Consider the following 27,815-nt stretch of genomic DNA (forward strand, 5'->3'; position numbering starts at 1 on the left):
CTTGGTGGTTACCGGGAATTGAACCCCGTCATAGTTTAATTTATCAATGTATGCTTTATCCGATTTTTTAATCCTCTGAGGGTATTTATCTTGCGGGTTTAAGGTCGCGCAGGACCCTTGCTCATTAATATATTCATTAGCCAAATTTCTTGTTGGAGTGCTATCTTGTAAAGCTTTAATTCACTACATTTTGAACATCGATTCCTCTAAAATTTAATAAGGATACTCAGAGATGATGGAATTACATCATGATTGTCCTTTTACTCTGAGATGACCGTTGTCTGTGATGTTACAAGCCCTTAAAAGTTTAACTGAAGATAATGCGATTTTGTGTCCAAATTTTCAGCTAGCACAGCGCACCAAATTAAATGATTATATAGCCTAGTGATAAATCGTAACTTCTTTTGTGCTCCCACTAGAACGAAATTTTCGATTTCAAAAACTGCTACAAGTTAATGGCTTCTAAGAGAATAAAAATGTGAAATCTAAACTTTGAAACATGCTATCTTCATTTTGAGAAGGAAATTTAAAAATTCGCTCTAGCCAGAGCACAATTGAGTGCACCAAGTTTATGTTCCTCGCGAATCAACTCTTGAAATTCTATATAGGCGGAAAAAACTTGGACACAAAATTGCAGGATTTTCCGCTTCCGAAGACCTTCCGAGTCAATGTTTACAACAACGTGTGATATATTCAAAGCTGTGAATCTAATTATGATAATTCCCTATGTTCCAGCGCACGTGGCACAAAGCTGAGAACAATTACTAGTAATTACTTGTACAAAAGAGTTTAAAAACAAACATTCTCATGAATATTTCGTTTGTTGTCGGCTTCAGTCGTCCTGCAGTTCGTGCATACTCTCTAAATAAATACATACTAATAATTGCAAGGGTCCTGCGCGACCTTAAGCATCTTATATGGCACCATCTGAAGCATTCATTATCTTCATTTTTAATGTTAATCAATCCTTTTAAGCTATTTCTGAGTTCTATAGGCAGCTGAATATATGAGGAGCCTTTCATGGGTTCATATTTTACTATGTTAAGATAATGGCTGTCAACAGATTGAATAGTCCATCCTGAACCCTCAGAAATCCATTGAGCTACGAAATTCAATATTTGTTGTTTTGATGATTGTAATGATTCAGAAACTTCAAGATTATTGATTATCGTTTGAGGTTTACTATTGAAATATGCTGTTTTATATATCATACCATCAATAGACATCTTTGAAAATGTTACCTTAAGAGTTTCGATGAATTTGATACCTTTCATAGATGGTAGCACTTTTATAATGTGATATTCTACAGCTTTTCTTTTGTTTTGAAGCTGCAATAATGGGTCTATGCTGTTTCTTATACTGATTTTATAAGACTTAGTATATCCTTTTAGAGCCTTGTCTGCTTCTTCTATCTTAGTTCTAGGTAGTGGGATTGGGACTGGTTTTTTGGTTCTAGGTAAAGGGACAGGCTTGTAATCATCCCTGAATTCAGGTGGTGGAAGAATTATATTGTCTTCATAATCCTGTACCATTTGTTTTACAGTCTTCCGAGGAGTTGGTTTCGGAAGTCGCGGTTTGTAAATCTTAAGCTGGTCTGCTTTCATTGATAATATGAGTTTTATCAGGTCGGTTTTAGATAGCTTGTTGAGATCAGATTCGTTCATATTAATATTAGATGAGATAAAATTATTCACTTTTGGGTGTAATATTTCTTACGTGCCACACTCTTAAGTCTTTTATAGTAAAATTGTTTTTTTTTTTTTGATTTTTGTGCGTTTGAAAATTGTGAAGTTATTTATTATAGTTAGCCAGAAATAATCATATTTTTGGCTACCTTGATAGCAGATAACAGTGTATCTATTTACTGGGTTCACTCAATATATATTAACTGTCATCTTCTTATATCATTTACATGTCATTGTCATCATTATCAAAATGGTCTATGAGAGCATTAATAACAGCATTTTTAATATGTTTTTTAGTCTTCATATGAGCCCATTTACCAGCTAGAGTATAATCTCTATTCCCACATACAGCACATATCCATTCCTTATTTAGCATATATCAGGTCTTGCTTTGTTTAAGGTGGCTCGATGTAGTTTTTTTAGCCGAAGGGTGGTTGTTTTGAAAATTAAAATTATCTAGGAAGCCAATGTTCGATTTTTGCCAAAATACACCATAACGGATCAAGAATGACCAAATTTTAATTTTTTACCCGTCACTTAGTCACAAAGGTTACCATAGCAACGATTGACGTTTTCTTTTGTTCTCAAACAAGCTTGATTTTCTCGAAATCTAGATTGACTTTTGGTGTTTATTTTTTGATATGTTAAAGTTTAGTAGATTGACTAACTGTTGACGAAATTTTAGAAAAATCTGTAAGAGCGTTTTCAAGTAAATCAAGAATGAAATTTTCAGAAAAACACCGTTTTAATATAAAATAGGCGCTTTAGAATTGTTTCGTATTATTTGAGCACAGTTACTCTCACTGAAATATAAATACTTACACCATCAAAGACCATTAACTAAAAGCGAAAGACTTTTTGCTTTAATTTGTTAAAATATATCGACTGCCGATTGTAGGAAATTATAAGAAAATACCAGAAACTTCATTCTTGATTTACTCTAAAACGCTCTTACAGATTTTTCTAAAATTTTGTGTACAGGTAGTCAATCGACTATACTTGAACATATCAAAAAATGAATACCAAGAGTCAATCTAGATTTCGAGAAAATCAAGCTTGTTTGAGAACAAAAGAAAACGTCGATGGTTGCTATGGTAACCTTTGTGACAAAGTGACGGGTAAAAAATTAAAATTTGGTCATATTTGATCATTATGGTGTATTTTGGCAAAAATCGAACATTGGCTTCCTAGAGAATTTTAATTTTCAAAACAACCACCCTTCGGCTAAAAAAACTACATCGAGCCTCCTTAATGGCCTCTTTTCGGTCTTGATCATTTGCATATTTTAATCGTCTTCCCATTATGTAATAACTATATATAATTATTTTCTTATATGTGTTTTATAGTGCGTTTAAATTTGTTGTAAATCCTTGAATGGTATCCAACTGTTAAAATCATCACTATATCCCTTCCATTTAACTAAAGATTGTTTCTTTTTGTAGTCTCTGCGAACGACCCTATCAATTCTGAATACATTCTGCTCGGCTTTTAACAGTTCAGGTTCATAAAAATTGCCTGTTATCTGTTCATTATTCAAATCTTTTATTTTATAAGTTATTACATTATTGTATTTGATCTCAGCAATTTTAAATAATTCTTCTGACCAATTAGGAGTATAGCCTTTGTCGAACACCTTTCGTTTATATTTAGATATTCGGACAATATCACCAACCTCAAATTTGGGTTTAGCTGATACTTGCGCCATATCGCCATACAGATTAAAGTAAACTATACCTTCATTCTTCTTTTTACTAGCTTCTATGGGCGTCATTTTGATAGAGCTATGTTTAGTGTTGTTATACTTTTAACTAGTTTGGGTAGCATATCTAAATACACAGTATTACCTTGAACAGTGAACTGTTTGTACATTTTATTTTTCAAAGTTTTATTAAATCTCTCAATAACAACAGCTTTACCTTCATTAAAAGTGGAATACATCTTAATATCATTTTGCTTTAGCCATTCCTTGAATGTTTTGTTATAAAATTCAGATCCCTTATCGACCCAGAGATATTCAGGTTTACGCTTGTCATTAATGACAATATTGTTGAAAGCGTTAGTTATTGATGTACCTTTCTTATCTTTCAATTGTATAGCCCAAGCGAATTTACTGAATACGTCAATTATAGTCAATAGTTATTATAACCTTTATTCCATTTTGAAAGTTTATCCATAAAAACTAAATCAGCAGACCATATCTCGTCAATTCCATTTGATATTACTCTTCTAGTTTTAAATTTTCTTCTGATTGGTTTATGTAACTCATCGGCTAATTGTTGAGACCAATCATTTTTACTCAACGCCGTTTTCCGTTTTTTGGCTTTTTAACACTAAGGCCAATTTTTTGTTTTGTATTTATCAGGAAACGTGCTGTTTGACCCCATTTAGGCATCTCTCCATATGGAATTTTATCAAGTGATTGAACCATCTCTTTATCGCAATAACCTTTTGATTTACCCATATAACAAATATCATGATTAGCAGCTATTTCATCAACCTTATTATATGGTTTTACGTGCCATTTAGTTACTTTACCTGTATTTTTATCGTATTCTAATTGTTTGTCTAAGGGGTTATACGGACCCATGTATTTGTATTTGCCCGGAGTCCATCCTGCTTTTGGTTTTGGCAATTTCCCAATTAGTTTATGTATGTCTATAGCACCACCAGCTTGACTTTAATGAATCTGCTTTTATTCTTTTTACATATGGGACAAATTGATTTCTCCATAAGTCGGTTATTCTTTGCTTTGACTTTTTTAGGATTCATTGAATCCGTATTCATTTTACACGAAACACAGTATGATTCACACATTATATATATATGATAGATTGTTTAATCACAGTATGTATTATGCCATTTACCATTTTTCCAAACAACACCGGAACATGAAGGATCTTGATTTTCTGACGGATGCGTCCAGAATTTCTTTGAGAATAATCCAGTCTTCTTATTAAAAGCCCCTTTAGCAATATCACCACTCCAGTATTTATCAAACAATTTTTTATCACCTCCAGTAATGCCCATTATAAAGGATGCAGCGTCTTGAGCCTGTTGAAACCCTAGAATCTTATCACCAATCTTTTTGTTAATGGTTTGTCCAACTCCTCGTCCCTTTTTCTCACTCACAAAACGAGATTTAGTATTACCACAAGAAGCGCATTTCGATTTGACCATTAAACGATTGTTTTTTGTTCTCATATATATTTCAGAACCAGGAACTGAATTAGTTTGTATTTTTTCACGTACACAATACGACTTCATATATAATATGTTTACATATTTTTGAAATAATTGCTTATAAAACGTTCATTGTACATTGTGTCAGTCATTGATAATGGCATTAATATATCGTGATACTCTTTATCGTGCACCAATGCTTGATGCAAGAAATAAAGACAATAATAGCCACAAAGAACTGATTTGATATGTTGATAATGTGTGTTGTTATACATTATTTCTTTTATCCCATCTTGTTCAGCCCGTTGTTTAAATTCATCGGGATATGGCATGCCAAATGAGTCGTAATACCACAATATATTATCTTTATGCCCAGGAACACAGCAAGTCCAATGGGTACCCTGAGACCATTTTGTGCCTAGATTGATGATACAGGGACTATGTCTTTTAGACATGTGTTCATCTCTGCTGAATATCCCCCTGATATTGATTTTTAAATACTTACACCACCTCATGAGATCAATATTACTAAGTGGTTTTTTGACAAATCTTGGCTTTATTACTTTCTTTTCGGTTTTAAGATCTTTTTTTTGGAAGCACCAATCCACCTGTTTTAAGAAATTTATCATATTCATCCCATGATCCTATTACTGGAGGAGGTCTGAAAGATAATACATCTTTCTCACTTGGTAGTTTGATTTTACCACCGTCTTTTTTTGATCTTTGTTTCCTAATGATTGGTGGTGGATAATAAGGGTATTCTATTTGCATTCCTGTCCCTCCTTGATTATTATGAGGGGGAGTGACTTGAATTCCTTTTCCAATCATATCCTTTCGCATTTTACTTATTTGTGTTTTAGATAAACTCAATGTAATGCCTTTACCCTCACTTTTTACTTTATTATGCCGTGTTATTTGTCTTTTTGTAAGGTATAACTCAGTATTACCCTTCTTTTTGATCTGATACTTATCAATCAATAAACTCACTTCACTTGAATTTTTGATTGCTCTGGCTAGCTTTTTTATTTGGCCTTCTGTTAGAGGAATATATGTTGAAATATATTTTGTGCTCATAGTCTTGCTCTATATATAATAGTGTTAGATTAAATATTAAGTAACAATAATTTCATTCCCAATTTTATCAGTTACGATTCTTTCCTCATAAAGAACTACAGCGTAAATCATATAATTGTCAGTAGCTTGTACATTCAATCGATAATGAAACAATAACTGTTTTGGATCATCAGTAACCGATTCCTTATGATTCCGTAGATCAAAATAGACGGCCGGAAATAATTCAGAGTATGTTTGCAAAGTCAATTGACACCCTGAATTGTGGTCATTTTTTCTGAATGCATATTCTTGAATGTCATTAAATAATCTTGGTTTAAAAGTGCAATCATACTCTAGTTCCGGAGTAAAATACGAATTTCCAAGTTGCAAACGACAAGTAGAAAGTGTACAGGCATCATCACCCGAATTTATTTTAAATGTGTCAAAAATGAAGGGGTTTTCTAGTTCATTATTACTCTTGTTTCTCTGTAAGTATACAAATACATGCCTTGGATTTTTAACACCTGGTGTAATTTGATATATCCCAGAAATAGCAGTAGTTGGTGCTGAATGCTTAATAAATTCTCGTAAATATGACCATTTCGATGTTGTTAAAAAACTATGATTTACTAATTTTTGTCCTTCTGATGTAAAATTCAAACGTGGTAGCCACAACTGGAAATCTTGTATCACATAGCGTGTTTCATCACCCGCAACTCTGTAAATAAATTCTCTGTCGTCATTTAGGGTTATATTTAGTTCGATTTGCAAGGGTGGTAACATTTTATCTCGAAGCTCTTGGAAAAATGAAAACCTATTTAACGGAATGATTGCGTATACGTCTTTTGATTGTGAACACAATTCACCTCTTTTAATAACACCAACTTTCGGGGCTGTTCTCAAATCACCCTCTAATACTGCTCTATCGTCGAGAAACCAATTGAAATTGGAGGCAACCGTACGACTATAGTCATCAGAAAATTCAAGCAATCCTTTTATGAAAGAAATTTTATGCAGGTCATTACCATCGTACACTTTTTTACCACCTGTAGTTATCATAATGTGATTTATCATACTGGTACTATCATTTATCGTTGACGTTAATACAGGTGTTTGTAGATTATTAGCCGCAATGTTCGATCCATCAACTTTTTTCTGAAGTTTATATTTCACGATAAAGTATCCATTATACCAATCAAACCAAGAAGAACGCTCAGTCATATTGAATATATAGCCTGTTTTTTCCTGATATAGTCCATTTGCAGGTTGAATAATTGGTGTTGACAGATTAAATCTGAGATAATCTGTTTTTTCAACATTGTCTATGCTTCTGAAACTCATTATATTAATAGATTATATAATTTACTTCAGTTGTGCTAATCGTTTCAAAATAAGATCCCCAGCTTTTTCACTTCTATTTAACACGGATTTTAAACTTTTCTTTTGTGTTTTGGTTATAGGTGATTTATTGATATCTTTTACCGTTTTTTTACAATATTGTCCGATTTTTGATAAATCATTAGTAATTAAACCTGATCCTTTATGACGATATTGATATAAACCCTTATTAGGATTATAAAATTTTGACCATTCATAAACTCGATTCATATATATAATAAGGTTATATTAATTTACCTCCCTGATGATAATATGATATGCCGTATCGATTTCATTAAGATCAATCGGGCGATTAAAAGAGTCGGTGATATACATTCTGATTGAATCAATGCTATTTTTATTTATTGGTGAAAATTTCAATCTTCTCGGTTCAAGAGTAAAAGGAAATGATCTGCGAATTCCTTGGGCTATGATACTAAAACAAAATAATACATCTCGGGATTCATCTGTAAAGGATCTGTTGGTCAAATCGCAATGAACACATATCATATCAACGCTTCTTGTTAAATCAGGTATATGATCACTGATATTGCTTCCAGAAGTTAAAATTTTCTTTTCAAAACCCAGAATCAAATTAAAGTCCGATACAGATAGATCCAACTCATAATTTGGCTGTATGGTTATTATTGTTCTAAATAATGATAAATCAAACGTAACTGTGATTGGATAATCATCACCATTTTTACCAGTTGTATTTTTTAAAAAAGTATCGATGTCACTATATGAATACATACCGTCTGTAAATTCAATATTTTTAAAACTTGTATCACTTCCATTGGTTTTTCGATATCTTATCTTATTATTGTTGAATGAAGCTGTTACGTTATACCAGCTATACGTCATCGTTATAATCTCATCCAGTGCCATTTCATAATTTTTATTTGGGTCCAAGAAAAGTGGTTGTTCAAGATAAATAGTGAAATCATTTGCTTTTTGGTTATAATTATTTGCTTGTCTTTTCGCCCTGAATGAACTTAATATCAAATGTTTTTCCATTATATATTTAATTTAGATAAAATAATTGTTATAAATTGTTTCATATATACGTTTTGTAATTCTTTTCACTTTTAACAGTTCATCCAATATTGCAACACCTTGAATTCTTACTTCATTACTTGAATTGCCAGCGCTAATGCTTCCACAAATTACATTCAGTTTTTCAATAAGTTTCTCAGGATTATTGAAATAGATTACTGTATAATTTTGATCCAGTCCAATGCCTTCCCACTCATTTTCTTCTCTATCAGAATCAGGCGCTGTGTCCCTCCTCATACCCTCTATCTTATCAAATAATGATTTCTCTATAGCTGGTTTTATCTTAGATTTAGTTTTACTGGGGGTCTTTTTCAATTTTTTCGATTTTTCCCGTAACTCCGAAGCTAAGAAAGGAACTTTTTTGTATTCCATCCTTTGCTTTTTTTGGCTAGTCAGTAACAGCTGATCTTCAATTCGATCAATTTGTTTTGTAAAATCTTCAGATTTTCTCAACAACTCATCATATGATACTCCTTCATACTTACCAGATTTGATATAATTTTCACCACTCTTCAATAGTTTACCTAACAAAACATTGACATGTCGCCTTTCTTTGGCTAGAACTCTGCGTTCATTATCCAATTCCTTTTGCTTACTCTTTTTGATAGAGCTAGGTGCCCATTCTTTTCTCTTCCTCTCTATTGAGTGGTGCTTCAAAATCTGCTATTTCATCTTCATCAATTGGTAACGGTGGTTCATAATCGGGCATTTCATCTTCATCTTCTGTTTGAGCTTCATCAATTGGTATCGGTGGTTCATAATCGGGCATTTCGTCTTCATCCCCATCTTCTGTTTGAGCTTCATCAATTGGATATTCTGGAAGAGGATAATCATCACCCTCTTGATCTACATCACCATCTTTTAACCCTTTATTTTCCAACTTTTTAGTTGCTTCAATTTGTGTGTCGAGACGAGATGTCACTGGTTTAAACATTTTTGCGAATTTGATTTGTCCTAATTCATCTGTCAATTTTGAAGAAATTATTTGATTATTAATATTTTTGATTTGATTCTCAACTTCCTCTTTTTGGTCAGCAATTTTTTGCCAAGCTAATAGACTCATTTATATATATTAGTGTAGATTATTATCGGTCTTCCAGAAGTCTTTCACCAGTCTTTCATTAGTCTTCCAGAAGTCTTTCATCAGTCTTTCATTAGTCTTCCAGAAGTCTTTCATTAGTCTTTCATCAGTCTTCTAGAAGTCTTTCATCAGTCTTTCATCAGTCTTCCAGAAGTCTTTCATATTATATAATTAAATAATATAAATGAAAATACCAAATTTAGACACAAAATCATCGCATAAGCCTGAGAGAAAGTTATGCGATTTTATAAGCGAAGATTACCGCCTAATCCTGGCTGGAGCGAGCCACTGTGGAAAGACAAATTTATTGATGTTCATGTTAAGAGAGCCGCTTGTCTTTTATGATAAACTCTATATCTTTACCCCCAATCAGCATCAAGATAAAATTCAAGATCTTATAAAGTTGATGGATAAAATATCTGATCATGTTGGTTATAATGTGCTCGAAGTCGGTGGAGAAGATGATATAAAAAATACAAATGAGTATCAAAACGAAAACAGAAAAATCGTCATTTTCGATGATATGATGAATTCAAACAATAAAATTCAGGAGAAAATAGCCAACCACTTCACCGACGGTAGGCATCATAAGATCAGTCCAATTTATTTGAGTCAAAGTTACTATGATATACCACAGAAAATCCGTTTAAATTGCTCGCATATGATTTTATACCCACCATCAACCAAAAATAACCTTCAGATGATCGCACGGGAAAATCTCTTAAATCCGAATTTATTTGATAAACTCAAAAAATACGAGTTCTTGTTTGTTGATAAAGAAAATAACTCTGTAAAAAAGAATTTCGATGAGAAGATTTAATCTAACATATTAACAGAAAATGGGTTTTATAAACGACGAACATGAATTTATACAGACCAAATATTCTCAAAGTGCAAAACCTGCAATTGGTTTTAAACTGACGGATGATGGCAATTATGATATGGAGAATAAAAAAATATTCAAATTGAAGACCCAAGCCGACGTACCAATAGACGCCGATTATGATTCGTATGCTTTAGATTTATCATCAGCAGTCAACAAAGATTATATAAAATTGAATTGTTTGACAAAAGATACAGCAGGGAACGATTTCGATGCCAACCAAGCTGTGATAAACAACACCGCACCGTATTATGAGGGTTTATACCGAGAAACGAGCCTTGTATCGAAAGAATATGTTGATCTAATGGACAACAATCTTGAACAAAAAATTGATAGTAAAATACACAATAAAGCCGATCTTAGTACCAATGACGAACAAACATTTAACAGCATAATAAATGTTCCGAATTTCGATCAAGGATACAGCAATATGTCAAACGTAATGAATAAAAGGTATATTGATGCCCAAGACATAAAAAAAGCTGACCGAATATACGTAGACAACGGTTTTGTCACAAAACAGACTGGTGCTCTGTTGGCTCAATCGTTACAGACTAGGGCCACCAAAATATACGTAGACAACGGTTTCGTGACAAAACAGACGGGCACAGCTCTGGCTTATAGCCTTCAAAAAAAATTGTCACTTGATGGACGTAATCCTATGGAAGCTAACCTTGATATGGGCGGTTTTAATATAACTAATATAAAACAACCGACAAATGATACAGACGCTGTAAATAAATTGTATGCCGACAGTTCACATGTTACATCTGTTGGTGAAGAAAATGTTTTCAGAAGTATAATGACTGATAGTGACAATCAATTATCTGAAGAAGATGACATCGAACTTGGAAATTTAATTAATAATCCGTCTTCATATCATAAAATTAATAAAAAGGTAGTAGACACAAAGCTTTTATTAGATAGCAACAAAGGTTATTATTCGTCACGTCTTGGTATAAATATGTATCCATTACCAATTAATTATTACACAATGGTTTTTGAATTGTATTATCCTGTTGAAATTGATCAAAATAGCATCAATATCAGTGTTGTATCAGTGATTGACACTGTTAATAAAGTAACTACACGAGTTTATAACGGTTATAGTCGATCAATAGTACAAATTCATAAGTATCAACAGCAAAACAATAATTATCTTTATGTTGATATCGTTTTAAAAATGAAGTCAGGGCACTCATATGTTCCAAAACTCCAAACTTATATTGTTATATATGGAATTGAGACCTATCAAAACAATGTCGATCCCAATATTTATGATGCTTTATATCATGTTGAAAATGATGCAATTGTTTTTAATAGTATTATTGACATGAATGATAAACTAATTATTGGTGTTAAAGATGCCGACAGAGCATGAGCTATAGGATAAGTCGAGTTTGTCTAAATTAAAAGCAAATATCTTACCCCTAGAGTCTCTTCTTTACTATTCTGTTTACTTCTTTCGTTGTTCGATCACAACACATGGGTAACCAGGCTTTTATTTAACCGAGAAGACCTGGATGTGAAACTAATTTGCATTTGGAGTGCCGCTGGCCACTCCCCGAAAAAAAGCACCATTTCATGCCTTTGGGGGTAGGTATTCCTACATGTGGACCACTAAGCTAATTTGCATTTGGGACTATGTGTATAATACCATGGGTAGGAAGATAATCCCTTCTTTCGTGTGAAGCTCGTAAGATCCAAAGGTGGCCATTTTCCTTATAAGGAATGTAAAGGTGGCCCACCTGGGGGTTATACAAAGGAAACCATTCATTCACACAGGGAGTGGGATGAGGTGTACATGGGTTTACCCGAAGTCGTTGGAGTCTTGCTTAATTTAATGGTTGAATTTTGCGACTATGAATTGTTAAGAACTATTAACATCAGCTTTGAAGTAAATTGAAATAATACGGGCTCGCCCGCTCTTACTACTTTTCTTCATTTTACTGTCATAATCTGACGTTCTAATGCTAAGAGAAATAGTGAGTGGAGAAAATAAAGTTTTATCGGCTACATTCCAGAAACAGTAGTGGATTCTCCGACGATAATAAATTGCCGCCGCATGTAAATAATTGTATTATATATACGAGTCGAAAACATTAAACAAAGAAGCGCTCTTACAAGCTTAAATTCGTCAAAAAACCTGCATAAAAACTAACTCACGCTATGCGGAAATTTTTCTTATTTATTTTATTTCAAAAACTCAGTCGTAAAAGCCGATTTTTCGAAGCTTAAATATTCACAACAACAATTAGTGAATAGATTTGAATATTCATATTTGTAAGTTGTGACCACACAAACACACGCATAGAGTTCAACGCCTGTGTTTTCCCGCTCATGCTGCACCGGTAAAAAGTCACTCGTTGCTTGTTTAGGCTACTTAAGACAACTCCAGCTTACTCCATAGCGAAAGCCTTCAAAAATAACGACAACGACCACAAAACTATCCGAAATTTACATTTTTTTTCCACCGTTGAGTTGCGAACACCTCCAAAATAAACCAAAATTCATTTCCGGTTGCCAACCTTTCTTCGTCCATGTGGAGAAAGGCTCAAGTTTGTCGCCTTTTTCATACCTCACCAGGGGATTGAGAGTGCTCGTAGATCTTACGAGCTCAACACGAAATTAAAAAACAATACCCATTGTTTGTTCGGTTTAGTGATTGGCCAAACACCAAAATCTCCTAGCAACAGTAAAAGTTTTTCCTACCCAGTGTTTTTATTATTTGCCGTAACACCAAATGCAAATTAGTTTAGCATCCAGGTCTTCTCGGTTAAATAAAAGCCTGGTTACCCATGCGTTGCGATCGAACAACCAAAGTAGTAAACAGAGTAGTAAAGAAAAGACTTTAGTGGTAAGATATTGGCTTTTAATTTAGAAAAAACTCCACTTATCCTATAGCTCATGGACAGAGTCAATGCTGTTGTTAATCTCGGACAACTAAACAATCTTCTCAATGCTTATAATACGTCACTTAACAATCTTATTGATACAAAACGAAATAAAAGCTATTACGAAACGATATTCAGTACTTTTTTCGATTTATTAGATCCATCAAATTTCATCATGTCAGATAGCAACGGTGCTGTAGTGTCTGGATTAAATGGTAATCTTGTCTTTAATCCCACAAAATTGTTAGCAGATTTTGATCCAAAAAAGGGCTTTATGAGTGGTTTCGAAATTAATTTAAATGAAAATGTCACTGAATCCGATGACTGGACTATGTATATGACATTTAAATATGACTATAAACCCGGTGATCATGAAAGAATTATTATAAAATTGGGCGATGGTAGTAGTTTTTATTTTCCATGGGTGAAAGTAGAGTCTAATCAGTTATCACTCGATTATGATTTAGATGTATCTTATGAGCAAATTAGAGCTGCTTATATAGGTAAATATTTGAATCTCTGGTATACTAAAATAGGTAATCAATTTCGGATCGGTATTTGTAACAATGGTATTAGTCTCGATAAAATTTTCTCGGGGTATACGCTGAATGCATCTAGCCTTCAAATTTCTTCAGGTTACTATATACAAAGAATCGGTTTTAGTAAAACTGCATATCCGATAAATGGTCCCATGTATCATAAAATTCAATTTTTAGATAAAACATACGATGTATTCTTCGAATAAATTATCTAACTCATTTGTTTCTCATAAAAATTGCTTAATTTTATAAACAATATATATATATGAAAACTGCAGATTTAATACATGAGATACTGAAAACTATTGAACGATTGATCCTAAATATGAGGAAATTATATAACACAATAAAAATAAAAAATAGAAAATCGAAACCTTGATTGAATTGACGTATTACATTCACATAGCATTCTACATGATGCTTTTGGTCGATTCTATTCATATGTCATACCCAAGAACCTAACATCAAAACATATAAAAAGATCTCCATTATGTGGTCAGATATCCGGGTTAATATATTGCATATTCAAAAAAATCACAATATAAACTATGTATATGACAGACAAACGCAAAATATTCGATTGGAATCATATTTCGAACAAACTGACAAAAGATCAAATAATGGAACTAAAAACCTATTACCATACATATCATAGGAAATGCTGGTGTTACAAACAGGCTTATAAACGCTTTAAACGATTAAAAATACTAGGAAATTCGTTATCAATCGTTTTTGCTAGCAGTGGAATTGCCAGCAGTATTGCAAGCGGTGGTGTTTCCCTAGTAGCCATTAGCACAATAGCATTATTATTACAAGGGTGGATGACGCACAAGAATATCGATCTCAAAATTCATAATACCTTGTATGCGTTTCAATCGTATCAGCATCTTCTTAACGATATAAGGAACATGATGCGGACCGGTGATTATAACCCGTCTAATATCGACAATTACGTGACCGATAATGGTTGTATAATCGACAAATTTCTACTGAAATACGATAAACTATTCACTTCTGGATAATACGCATTATCCTATCAAGCTTTAAAAGAGCTATTTTTGCCCAGTATTTATCATAGAATTCGAGGGTCTTTCTTGATTTAGATACCCTTATATTGCCAAAATCAACACCCATCAAAATGAGTATCTGTTTAATAATGTATACACTGCTGATCAGTCGTTTTCTGCCTTTATTAACATACGGAATGATATCAGCGATCTCGGCAAACACATCATATATCACCTTCCGTTGGCAATAAGTTAATTCAATCCCAGTACAATAGCATATGCTATTTAACTTATATTCGATATGGTATTTACGGTAGTATAATGACCGTCGCCGTATCTTATGAATATTATCATAAAAATTTAGGTACTCACCAACGATTTCATAACCTTGAACCAATCCACAATTTGAACAGACATATGTACCATCTTTGTTTTTAACATCTTCTTTACCGCAGCATGGATCGACAGTATTATCACCTTCCACTAATAGTTGATCACAATAAGGACATGTAGACTCTTCCATATTCTTTAATTCATCGTGAATTTGAGAATTACAACACAGTATATACTATTGTATGAGATTATATTTTTATACCACTACAGCAGGGATGCATTTATTCAAAAGTAATGACGCTGTTTACACAGTAGACCAGAAATCATGTTCTTCCTGACAAATTTCACGAATAATTTTCATGTTTGCGTTAAAAATTCGAATAGGTACAGCACAATAACATAATTTCGGATATGTTTCAAAAAGGTTATGCAATGCAATTAAAAAATTAGTATGACTTGTACAAAAGCCACATGATTTCCGAACATGCTTAAACATATGTGGTTCTAATGTTTGTTTAGCTTCCTTCAGTAGTAATCCTTGTTTTGAAGCAAATGATAGCATCTTCTTCTTACAATCGGTCATGGCTTTCGACAGTTTGTTAATGACTTCAATAAGTTTATCTTCATTTGCCGCAACTTCATGAACCAATCCTTCATATGATTTATCCAAAAACGTCTTGTCATTAAATTTCTTCAACATTGTCTTTATCTTCTCCTTTTTCTCAATCTTCTTTGCCTCTTTTGTGGCTTGGGTATGCGTTATTATATCTTCAATTTCTTTATAACATTTGTTTAGATTTCCTTTGATTTGTGGATATTTCTGAATAATCTGTTCAAAGGATTGACGAACATCTTTCAGCATTTGTTGTGAAGCCGACATCTTCAAAGATCAGTTGATTTAAAAAACTGCTTACGCGTAATTCATCGAAAAACTCCCTTTTTAAAGACTGGTTGATTAAAAATACCTGCTGACGCGTAAGCCGAAAATATGAATGATTCTATCGAAAAACCCCCCTAAATGTAAATATCATTGTGTTGTAACCAAAATAGAAATCAAACGATTATTGCGTTGCTAGGTATTGTTACCATAATAGAACTTTTCAGAAGGAAATCAATCATGCATGACTTATGGCTGATTGGTTGATAGAAATCATACCACTGTATGATGACCTTGAAACGTAATGTTATGTTATCAAAAAAGTAAATATTTGAGTTGCTATATTTTTGTCGCCATAATAGAACCTTGTAGAATATTAATAATAAATGACTTATGGCTAAAACCGTCGACTGAATAAAAATATATTTATATAATTTTATTATATAAATAAAATGAATATCGAATCTATTAAATTTAATCTCGAAAAGATGACAAAACCTCAGTTAATCGAGTTATTACTCGAGTTGATATATAATATTACAAAAAAGAAACGCTCTTTAATGGGAATCAGTTACATCATACAATGAGAACTGTAAGAAGTAAAAACCATATTCTCGGTAGCTATGAAATAAATAAAGTATTGTATTTTCTTTTTAAATTCCAGTATAAGATTTCCATATTTGATTCCAAGATTATAACCAAGGATTGATAGATTTTTTCCATTTATAATCTAAGGCATGGATCTAGGTATGTATTTCCATATTTTGAATGTTTCGTATAAAAAGTTTTTTTGATTTTCAGATTTGGTTTTCAGTATAAGAGCTCAGCTTGATTTTCAGATTTGGTTTTCAGTATAAGAGCTCAGCTTGATTTTCAGTTTTGGTTTTTCAGTATAAGAGCTCAGCTTGATTTTCAGTTTTGGTTTTCAGTATAAGAGCTCAGCTTGATTTTTAGTTTTGGTTTTTCAGTATAAGAGCTCAGCTTGATTTTCAGTTTTGGTTTTCAGTATAAGAGCTCAGCTTGATTTTTAGTTTTGGTTTTTCAGTATAAGAGCTCAGCTTGATTTTCAGTTTTGGTTTTCAGTATAAGAGCTCAGCTTGATTTTTAGTTTTGGTTTTCAGTATAAGAGCTCAGCTTGATTTTTAGTTTTGGTTTTTCAGTATAAGAGCTCAGCTTGATTTTCAGTTTTGGTTTTTCAGATTTGGTTTTCAGATTTGGTTTTCAGTTTTGATCCTAGGTATTGATTCCATTTTCAGAATTCCATTTTGGATCCAGTACTGGGCAGTAGTATAGTAGTTGGGGTTGTTCAAGATCCTATTTTTAAAAAATGATCTCGTACCCCCAACTACTATACTACTCTAATCGTGGTCAGTGAACAATAGAATGCCAAATACGGGAATGTGTAAGCCATTAATATAAAAACGTTGGTCAATTTAACAAGCACTATAATTGCAAAAGCACTAAAGAGACCATGATAAGAGGGTGTGGATGGGGTTTACAGTTTAAAGCTGCACGTCGCCTCCAGACCTTGTTATCGTGGTCAGTAACACTAGAATGCCAAAGACGGAAATGTTCAAAATGTTGACCAATTAACAAAAGCAAAAATGGAAAAAAAATCTCTTGAAGGGGCTAGGTCACGGTATTCTAGGTAATTCTATTTATTTTGTTAATTAGGAGCTGCGAACTTCAATTTGGCAGAGCAAAAGTCATTTATTGTCAAAATCACAGCCACATAACAAACAAGTATGATTTTCGAGCATTGTAAATGATACTTTCATACAAATTGAGATAAACTTGAAAAATGTCGGCCGACGTTTTTCAAGTTTACCCGAACGCAATCCGTTTTAGTCTTCTCGAATTTTGTCCATCCATGCCCCTTTTCGGCCTTATCGTGTTTCTTTTGAGTTCTTCTACAGTTTTAAGCCGTTATTGTGATATTTTAGTTAATTCTATAACCAGTTGGCAAGTACCGAAATTACCTAAAATTGCGTGACATACAACTGTAGTCCCTTTTAATGGGACTGTGTCACGGCTGAGTTAAAGTTGAGTTTGCCAAATACTCGCTATGAAGCTTAATGCTTGCAAAGAAATTACTTCTATGGATCTAAATGACAAAACCATAGCTTTATTGCAACCAAATGTGTTTCCCGGGCGTTATAATTTAAAGTTACAAGCAAACAAGATTAGCTTTGAAAACTGTTCAGCCCAACAATATTTCAAAAGCCCATATCGCAATCCGTTTCAATCTTCGTCGCTTCTGGCCATCCATACCTTCTTTTGTATTTGGTGTGTTATTAAAATGTTCCTTCGCTGTTTTAAAAGGTTATTTTTATATTTCAACGAATTTGATGGTCACTTGCCATGCCTAAATTTAGCTCAAATCCGTGACACAGTCCCTTTAAAGACCACTGTGAGGGAGTTTAGATTGGGATTTACAGCTTAAAGCTCTGTCCATTCCAGACTCTCTTATCATGGTCAGTGAAAAATAGAATGCCAAATACGAAATGTTTTAACCATTGCGGACCATCACTGTTGCTAAAAATAGAAAGTACGACGAAACATATCACGATAAGAGTGTGTGGATGGGGTTTACAGCTTAAAGCTGCAACCCCATTCCAGACCCTCTTATCGTGGTCTGCCAAAGACGGAAATGTTTAAACTATGACGAGAAACCTTAACATTAAAATGTTGGGAAAATATTAAAGAGACGATTGTAAGGGGGTGTGGATTGGGTTTGCAGCTTAAAGCTCTAACTCCATTCCATGCCTTCTTATATTGTGGTCAGTGAAACTTTAAGTCAGTTTGAGCCACCTAACACATTAAAATTTTGCCCAATTTAACAAACGCAAAAATGGAAAAATTCTAAAAAGACCGTTGTAAGGGGGTCTGGATAGGTACAAAGCTACAAGGCCATTCCAGATCCACTTATTATGATCAGTGAAAATTGTTTTCTGGGTAGTTAAAACCCTGGCAACCCTGTTTCTGTCATCTTTATAAACAGATCAAATGTACGCTCGTAAAGATTGGAGTTGGCGAGTCAGATTCGCAGCCGTGCAGGGCCTGGTACGAATTTGTCGTCAGTCCACCGGTGATAGCACAAAAGACGGAATACGCGGAGTGGCCTGGAATCAATTAATGAGACATCATTCACAAGAGAGAGATGTACGGGTCTTAGAGGCCTGGAAACTAGCACAGGTGAGTTAAACGAGGTTTCGCAATGAGGAAACAAGGAAGGGGAAGTAGTTTCCGATTTTTCTTTTCCAACTGAAAAAAAAAAAAAACTCAAGTGCCCTAAGCCTTTTCCGTCTTTCAGAAGCCTTGTTGCTGAGCTATTTCTTTGCTGAAAATCGCAGCCTTAGGTAATATTTTAAGACAAGTATAAGTCTAGGAGGGCCACGCTCGGCCACGCCACTTCAGGCTGCCCCCCCCCCCCCTCTAGAAGGGCCCAGCCCGCTAATAAAGCTGCCTTTCATCGCTACGCTGTAGCAAACATCTTGTCGCTTTAGATCTCCTCGAAACAACATTTATTCAGCCCATTAATGAAATACGCATTTGAATGTTGTAGATGCTTCACAAATACTGTGATAATCATGCTCATTGTTTTTTCGTTGTTTTCTTCCAGATAGAATCAGATCTCGATAACAAGCTTCCATCGCTCGATGTCTTTGATTCGTCGTTTCCTTCCTGGGCCGCGAGCAACTTGTCAGCGGTATTACTTCCTCCACTCCCGCCAGTCGTGCCACCCAGTAGTCGTTCCAGACCCCGATCACGTGCCACTCCGCTGAAGAAACCCGCGCCAGTAGTCAAGAAGGGACCCAAGCGTCCTTCGTTAAGGTATTTTGTATAGAGCAGTTCATTTTTAGCTCATGGATGGCGTAGTCTTGCAATCAGATTTAGAAATGGACCTCAAGGGTACTCACTCTCTCCATTTTTTTAAACAACTAATTTATACATTAAACCCGGATTAATCCAATTCATCCATGAGCTGGCTCACAGAAGCCTTTGATTTCTCTCAACAGAGGGTAGGAATTGCGAAGGATAATTTATAATAAGCATTTTTATTGTGTTTTGTGTACTGCAATAGTTTCAATTATATTGCCAAGAGAAGTTACTTTGTTTTCAATAGACATCTTAGCTCTTCTTTACTACCTGTTAACTTATTGTTCACAAGTTGTCAGTGTGTGCGACAAACTGGTCTTTCTCTAGTTCACTACTCGTTGAAAGAATATGCAGGTATCGAAGAAACGTGTTCGTTTTTGGTGATGGCCCCTGCTCTTTCATTACATTTTGAGGACAAAACCTATACGCGGGCTATTGTTAGGGCTGAAATTAGCATCAACAAATCTCCTTTTCACTGTCGTGTCCTATTTCCTTTTAATAGTTTCCTATCAATTTCTCTTTCAGACAAGAGATTCTCCTGGCGACGGCTGCCCGTGAACCTCAGCCCGATTATCGCAGCAGGATGAACCATGACTTGATGCTGGTGATTGAGGATCAGTGGAGAAAACAGCTTCACGAGGAACAGAAGCAGGAGGAGGAAGACAGGAGGAGGGAGGAAGCGGCCAGGGTTGAAGGCATAGTGATGAAGGAGGGAAGAAGGAGCAGGCAAGGGAAGGAGGGAGATGGTGGGGTGGTGGGAGAAGCCAAACAGAGGACGGAAGGAAGAGGAAGTGGACCGAAGGTGAATCAAGATGGGAAAATGATGGAAGCAGATGTGGGAAGCATGGAGGGGAGAAGGAGCAGACAGGAAGAAACTGTAGAGGGAACAGGAACGACGGTACAGAAAGGAAGGAGCAGTGGGCAGGGGTTGATGATGGATAAGTGAGGAACAGAGTCAAGGAGGGGTGCATGGGGAAAGAGTAGGAGAAAACTGAATGAACTTTTATCGAATGTGAAAACAAAAGGATGGATAATGGTCTAGCAGAAAGGGAAAGATGAAAGAGAAAAACGGTTTATTGAATAGATAGATAATGGAGAAAGAATTGAAAGATAAGTGAATACACAGAACCTAAAAGGAAACACAATATAAAAACTGTTAATAATACACTTTGTGTTGCGTTTTTGTAAATATCGATGTATTAAAAATTTACAGAATAAATTATTTTTGTACCGAAAGTAGTCCTCATTTCGATTGTTGCTCTAAGTCAAGGAGATTTTCCAGATTTTTCCGTCGTGAAGAGTTTGGAAAGTAGTTACAATCCCGCAGGTTTTCTTTATGCCATGAAGAGTTTCTGTGTTTCTGGCCTCAGTTCTTCGAACAACTTCAAACCGCCAACAGACATTGTTTCAAATCTTACCATACAAATTGTTTTTGTACCTCCAAAAACAAATTGACAGATGGCTTAACAAATACAATTCTCCTGCAAAACACCTAAAGCAAACATGCGTTGGATTGGTTAGAAGCACAAACATCCAGAAGTACCCAGAATTCAGATGCCTGTGCCCCGGTGATGTCAATCACTAAATAATAATTAAACAGTTGAGCGAAACGTATGACTGCAGTTACCCTAGTCCCAGAAGCCTTCTTTCGTCTTTTCAAGTTTTTGCTTATTACGCCGCTTCGCAGATCTGTACTGGGAGGTGGAAAAAAAACCTCTTGAACTAGGATAGACTGCAGTCTTATCCAAAACGTGTTTTTTTTGTAAAATATCCCAACAGATTTGCTGAAAACATCTGTTGCTTATAACAGCCACTTCAGGATGCATCGCATTGTGAAAAAAAAAACCTTTCTGTTTTTCAGTTTTTTCTTTTGCAATTTGTCCAATCTTGACCGCCCTTCCTATCCTATCACCTCGGGTGTTTTTTTGCCTTTAGTAAACTCGTATTGGGATGTTTCCTTCGATCTAAAGGTAACTATACCTTGCTTAACAAACTTTCCAACACAGCTCCATACTGCTAGATCAATTCCAAATTGACAACAGGTATAGGTTTTGAGTCTGGCAAAACTGACCTCCACTGCAAAATTAAGGAGACATTATTTATCCAAGAACTTCAACCCTCATTAAATGCAAATGTCGGCAGTGAGAGGTTGCTGCTTTATTAACCTAAATGTCATTACATTTATTAAGTTACTGCTGAAGATCAATCGTCTCAGTCTTGGTTCCAGACCCCTTTCATGTCAATAAATAAATAGTTGCCAAAAAGTTTTAACGGTCATACTTTTAAAAATGTATGTAGCTTAGCATACGAAAAGTCAAGTTCAGGAAATGCGATTTTTCATCATGTTTATCACCGCTGTTTGTATTATATTTTTAATCAAGTTACGAGTCTATAGGTATAGGTACATATACTAAGTGGGGTTATATGCAACCGACTTGTCCACACACAGACAACAGCATAGTTTCCATGGCAACTAATAAGCATTTCTCAAGCCCAACCTTAAAATCCGGTTGCTAGGCTGTCCACTGTCTGACGGTCGTCTCGCGCTTACATACAATCCCGTCCCCAGGATCTCTCTCTCCGCCCCCAGAGAATCCCTGGGAACGAGGTTGGCTTACATAGTATTTATCCGGCCCTCGTTTTTTTGTGAACGATGTTAACAAAGCATTGTTCCCAGCAAAGTACAGTAGATACAAATTCACAGCCTGAGGAAGATAACTAACTTTGTTTGTCGCTTGTTGCCACTTCGGTCCCGAGGAGGCTTTTTTCTCTTCATTAAAATCGCAGTATGAAGTTAAATCTACCGCTGTCACGTTTTTTAATTTCCGTTCACTTGATTGTTAGTGTTTGGTAAACATTTTTGAACCGTTGGATTAGCACATAAGTGGCTGTACAATGCAAGAATGTAATCAGAGGGTCAAGGGAAAAAACTTGGAAAGCAAAAAAAAAAGTGTTGAATTACGAGCAAAGATATTAATATTGATATTGAGCTAGTTCATGTTATTTGGCATTGGTCGAACCCAAAATTTAGCAGAGAACTTTGGAAGAAATTTAAGCAGTAGCATTTTTCTACGGAAGGAATTTTTAAAAACTGAATCATTCCTATAACAGATGTTTCTTCCTTTGAAAGAAAGTTATCAAAAAGTAGATGGTGGCCTAACTGATCTGTTATGAAATTACATTTGTATTGGTGTTAAATCCTAACGCAAATAATCAGTATGAAGTGTAAAGCCATGGTAATTAGTTTTCGCTTTTGTGAAGTACGCCTGCCATTCGATTGGGCTAAACGCTCGATTTGTTTTCAATAGTCTCTCTGAGAGACGCTATTGTATTGCATTTTCTTTTGGAGCTGTTAATTTTAGTTGCTGTCATCGATGTAGAGAACTGTACACTCGTATGCTAACCACTAGAAAAGAAGTTGAGTTCTGAGACAATTTGGTAAAAAATGTTTATAACCGTTCGATTTGGAGGTATGAAATGTTTCAGAGATTTACGTCTAAAGTGGCTTTGAGCATTGATTATTTTGCTTTGAATACAATGACAAAGCGATTTTATTCTCTCTTGTAGACGGCGAAGAATCAATCTTTAACCCAAACTGCCGCACAAACATACTGTTGGAAGATATCAAAAGACGATGTAATTGTACTAAAGATGGTAAATATTTTAGAGCTTTACCCAACTTTATTCCAAGGTTCATCAATTACAATCTGGTGTGTTAATTATTGCGTAGATTTGCGTGAAACCTATATTCATTGAGTTGACTGCTTTGTCTTAGCGACCGTGGATTTGTCTGATGAGTCAGGAAACCTCAAGTATTTGGCCGACCATCCTATGAGCTACGCAACGGAAATATTGAAAGAACGAGAGTCATTTGTGCTGATAAGAGTCGAAAGTAAGTTTATATATTCCATTCACTCCCGTTGTTTACTCTAGCGTACAAGATTTGTAACTCAGTTAAATTAATGCCTTTATCGCGACTTCATCGAAGTCTCTAACTAGTTGTTTTGATAATAAATTCCCGGGCTATTTGTTAAGTCAATATCTTTGTGAAGTTTCTGACCTCTTTCCCGACTTCTTTGCATGTTTTTACTTTATTTTTTTATCGTTTTTTCCACTCCGGCTTGCACTACTGTACGTGGTTCAATATTCACAGCGAGAGGTCTAATCTATGAATAAGCTTTCGGGTAAGCTTTATATGAATAAGTAATGCACGACACAAGACATTTGCCCTACTATGATGTTATTGTGCTCACCGGGTAAGCCTGATAAATTCTGCCGACAACACTGAAATGGGTCTCTTTTTTTGGCCGTTGCGGCAAGTATGGGTCAAGTATGCACTATGCGGGCAGAACAAGGAATTTTCACGCGAAAATATCGGTTCTGTATATGGAACAATTCAACCGGATAATTAAAATAATGAAGCCAAATAATAATAATACACAAGAAATAATAATTATAATAAAGAAAAAGAAGCAGTTGGAAGTTTACCAATAATAAAGAAATCGCAGATTACGAGTAAAAAAATCAAAGTTATTACAACTTGGCGTCGTGCAAAGAAAGAATCGCTCACACTTAGTGAAATAAAGTCAATGAAGGCGAATCAATTTTAACTATGAACTGATATATTTGGAACATTTTACCGATCAGATTACTAGCAGAATAGATCTGTCCATTTCTCACTAGAGGAATAAGTAATCATCATGTGACCTTGTGTTTCTCCCCTAAGGAGAATGTGCTTATTGATGAAAAGTTTCTCCTTGGTGATTTATGTCTCAAATCTTGCGAGGTTCGATAGGAATGGTTATTATTTTTATTTAGTAACGAAATGAAATGTTTATCATATTTTAAAAGTAGTTTTGGGTAGAAGGCTTCCCTCCTTAGTCGAGGACTCTGACAAATATCAGTGCAGGCCAAAATCCTCTTCAGCAAATCTTCGTTAAAGCCCTCGTAAGGTTTCCGTTATAATCCAATTAAAAATCTGAGCAGGCACTGGGGAGCAGCTCCGAAAATTGCGTCATGCAGAGGTGACAATATTCGAAGTATATCGTGAGTGCTCGCGCTTTTTTCTGATTGGATAACTCATTAGATAATAGAATCGGAAACTCCTTTAGTGCTTCAACGAAGATTTACAAAAACCGATACTTGTTTACTCTGTTGCATTTGGAGAAGGAGTCTTCTTGTTTCTCCCTGTTTGTAAAATGCTTTTAAAAGCAAAGATCTTTTTTTTTTCCTGATTCATTTGTGTAAACATTTCAGAAAAAGGTGAAACGAAAGGTGACAGTTATACACCGATGTTAAATGACGTGATCATTGTAACTCCAGAGTTTTTAGGTAAGAAAAGTAAAGTATATTTAGCATAAGATTTAGATACAACTCAAGGTTCCATCAGGGTTGAGCTTGAGCTGCGCTATATAGATCATGAGGATGTTGTGTAACAGCTGCGAAAATTTAGCTTAGTTGGTGCATGAGCATTCTCGTCCCCATGGCCCTTTTCGCTTCTCTTAACCGGTGGGGCCCTGGCACAAGAAACAATGGGCTTTGGAGACACGGGATTTCAAGTTCTAGATTCTTGGACTTCCGGTCTTCATATATGCAGTTGTTTTAAACAGCCAATCAGCCGTTACAAACACTAAGCCGTTCAAATTTCATTGGTTTAGCGACTCAAAAATTCGAATAAATTCAAAAATTCTATGTCCGCAGAGCCCTTCGTTTCTCGTGCCAAGGCCCTGCCGGCTAAGAGAAACGAAAAGGGCTATGGGGACGAAAATGATGCATAAGTAGGGAACAAATTACCGGATTTATAGGAGTTACTATCTGCAATTATTCCACAAAAAGATTAAAAAACATGGAAGAGACATTGTCGGATGTGCAAAAAAGTTACTCAAAAAGTAAGGCTTTTCACCCCAAGCCCCTTTCGAGAGATGAATTGAGAGCATACTGGGAACAAGTTGTCTAAATGTCGAGGAATATTAACTCGTACTGTTTCATTCACAGAACGTCTTTCCAGATGCGAGAGCGACAGTTTGAACGCCAAGAGCTCCGTCGCCAGACCTGTTCGAATAAACAGTCCATTAACGAGAAAACAGACCGGACTGCAGGGAAAAACAAAAGCTTCTCAGTCGCTAAACTCAAGCAGAAATAAAACATCTAGAGAAAAAACACCAGGACAGAAGAGAAACAGAGAAAGTAGATAATCTTGGAGAGAAAAAAATATATAAATAGATGTACAGTTATAAGCTCAAACATTAAAATAATTCAATAGTAAGATCGTGTTGCAGATTTATTTGGTCGTTGGGTTTCCTCAGCTGATCTTACGAACGAACATCTTGGAAATGTTTTAATACGGGGAGGGGTAGGGTAGGGATGGAGGTTAAAAGCTTTATTGAATTTAAATCTTTGCTGATAGAAAATTTGCAGGTGTCACAAATGCAAAAGAGGTCTTGATCCTGTTGAATAAACTGAATCAATGCTTCGGTTAACCTTTCTCAAACTGCTTAAATGCGAAACGATCACCGTAGAGAAAGTAAATGTCAGTTATTTTACGATCTTTCCACTCGTTCCTCACTCTACCACCTGAGATAAAAGTTTTTTCTCGAAATGAAACTTTCTCTCTCTCTCTCTCTCTCTGTAATATATGTTCTTGCAATTTTTTAAGTTTTAGCGACTTGGCAGTGAATAAGTTATATTACAATTATAAATAATTCATATTATCATGGTGATGATAAATAGACAATCCAGTAGCAGATGTTAAACAGAAAATATGATACAGGGAAACAAATTCTAGCATATTTATCCACAGTGTTAATAGCTCCTTCTTCTTTAAAATTATTAACAAAATCATTGTCGGCGTCTTCGGCTGACAGTTGTCTTCGCCGCCCTCGAGGGGCCTGGCGACCACTCTCGCCATCCATGCTGCTTTCAATGAGTGAATGTTCGTAACTGCTGTTCGTTTCTCCATTTTTGTTCCTGGCAAGTTTACGTAAATCGGATTCCTCCTGGGAAAGTAAAAATGGTAATAAGTAAAAATGTACTGGCTTATTTTAATACCAAGAAAATGGGATCTAAGCTTTTGGAGGTTTGTCTGAGCATCAGGCTTTTCTAAAGGGGACAGGGGAAATAGAGCGAAGAAAGGAGCTAGGAGGAGCCCCCTGTCTTACCCCTCCCCTTAGGAATGCCAGATACTCAGGCTATTTGAGATTGTACTACGAAAATGATGAAATCTTGGTCCAAAAATGCTCGAAAATAGAAAAAGTTGCTCCCAAACTTAGCTGGATTGACGTTCCAAATGGCGGATCAATGAGTTAGCTAGGTGGGAATAGCCACTGGAAAACAGGAGCGTTGGACCAGTTCACATTTAACAGAAAAAACGCATGCGCACATATGATCCTCTTATTTTGTATGTAAAACGCAGTTTCGAACAGAAAAGTAAACTTTCATTTACCGACCTAAACTTGTATGTACATAATTGTAACACTGGCGGCCTGCCCTTTTTTTTAACTCTTTAGATATTTCAGGCAGCCAGACCCATAATTATTTATTTATACTTATCGCCAATTTTTTTCTCTTTGTAAAAAATATTGAGAAATGAAAAACTTTTTGTTGTTGTTGTTATGTCCATGTAAAAAATGTAAAAATGTAAATGTTGTTTATAGTAAAAAAAAGTTGCTTACTGCAGCTGCATTTTTGCGATAGTCTAGAGCTGCAATAGCTGGATTGACGTTCCAAGTGGCGGATAATTAAACTAAAAGCTTCCTTTAATTATGCTTTGGCCATAGACAATTGCTTGTATTTTTTGTTCCGCTAATAATAATGATGACGATGATGATGATGATGATGATGATAATGATAATGATAATGATAATGATGATGATGATGATGATAATGATAATGATAATGATAATAATAAAGACTTTATTACAGTATTTTCACTGCACAATTGGCTCTTCATCTGTAATACAATATAACAAAAAT

General features: G+C 35.0%; 3 protein-coding genes across 10 annotated transcripts in view; 2 read left to right on the forward strand and 1 right to left on the reverse strand.

Annotated features, from left to right (window-relative positions):
* LOC144663390 (uncharacterized) overlaps positions 1 to 21,009 on the forward strand; it is a 36,190-nt gene extending 15,181 nt beyond the window's left edge. Inside the window, exons 14-16 of the mRNA XM_078524314.1 lie at positions 18,967 to 19,160; positions 19,588 to 19,799; positions 20,370 to 21,009. Of these exons, the coding sequence (XP_078380440.1) occupies positions 18,967 to 19,160; positions 19,588 to 19,799; positions 20,370 to 20,790 (827 nt within the window). The 3' untranslated portion in view covers positions 20,791 to 21,009. The remainder of the gene's footprint in view (positions 1 to 18,966; positions 19,161 to 19,587; positions 19,800 to 20,369) is intronic.
* A 2,166-nt stretch (positions 21,010 to 23,175) lies between these two features.
* Positions 23,176 to 26,108, forward strand: LOC144663471 (uncharacterized protein CXorf65 homolog). The gene is made up of 5 exons (XM_078524431.1): positions 23,176 to 23,314; positions 23,412 to 23,498; positions 23,620 to 23,736; positions 25,101 to 25,175; positions 25,839 to 26,108. The coding sequence occupies exons 1-5, from the start codon at positions 23,290 to 23,292 to the stop codon at positions 26,036 to 26,038; spliced, it is 504 nt and encodes a 167-aa protein (XP_078380557.1). The 5' UTR covers positions 23,176 to 23,289; the 3' UTR covers positions 26,039 to 26,108.
* Positions 26,109 to 26,486: 378 nt separating this feature from the next.
* LOC144663417 (glycine receptor subunit alpha-2-like) overlaps positions 26,487 to 27,815 on the reverse strand; it is a 91,117-nt gene continuing 89,788 nt past the window's right edge. For all 8 annotated transcript variants that reach the window (XM_078524361.1, XM_078524358.1, XM_078524353.1 and 5 more), the window contains one exon: positions 26,487 to 26,839. In XM_078524361.1, coding sequence (XP_078380487.1) covers positions 26,555 to 26,839 — 285 coding nt within the window. In that variant the 3' untranslated portion in view covers positions 26,487 to 26,554. The remainder of the gene's footprint in view (positions 26,840 to 27,815) is intronic.

This window comes from Oculina patagonica, chromosome 8 (genome assembly GCF_052425735.1).
Source record: "Oculina patagonica isolate OP01 chromosome 8, crgOcupat, whole genome shotgun sequence".
NCBI classification, from domain to species: domain Eukaryota; kingdom Metazoa; phylum Cnidaria; class Anthozoa; order Scleractinia; family Oculinidae; genus Oculina; species Oculina patagonica.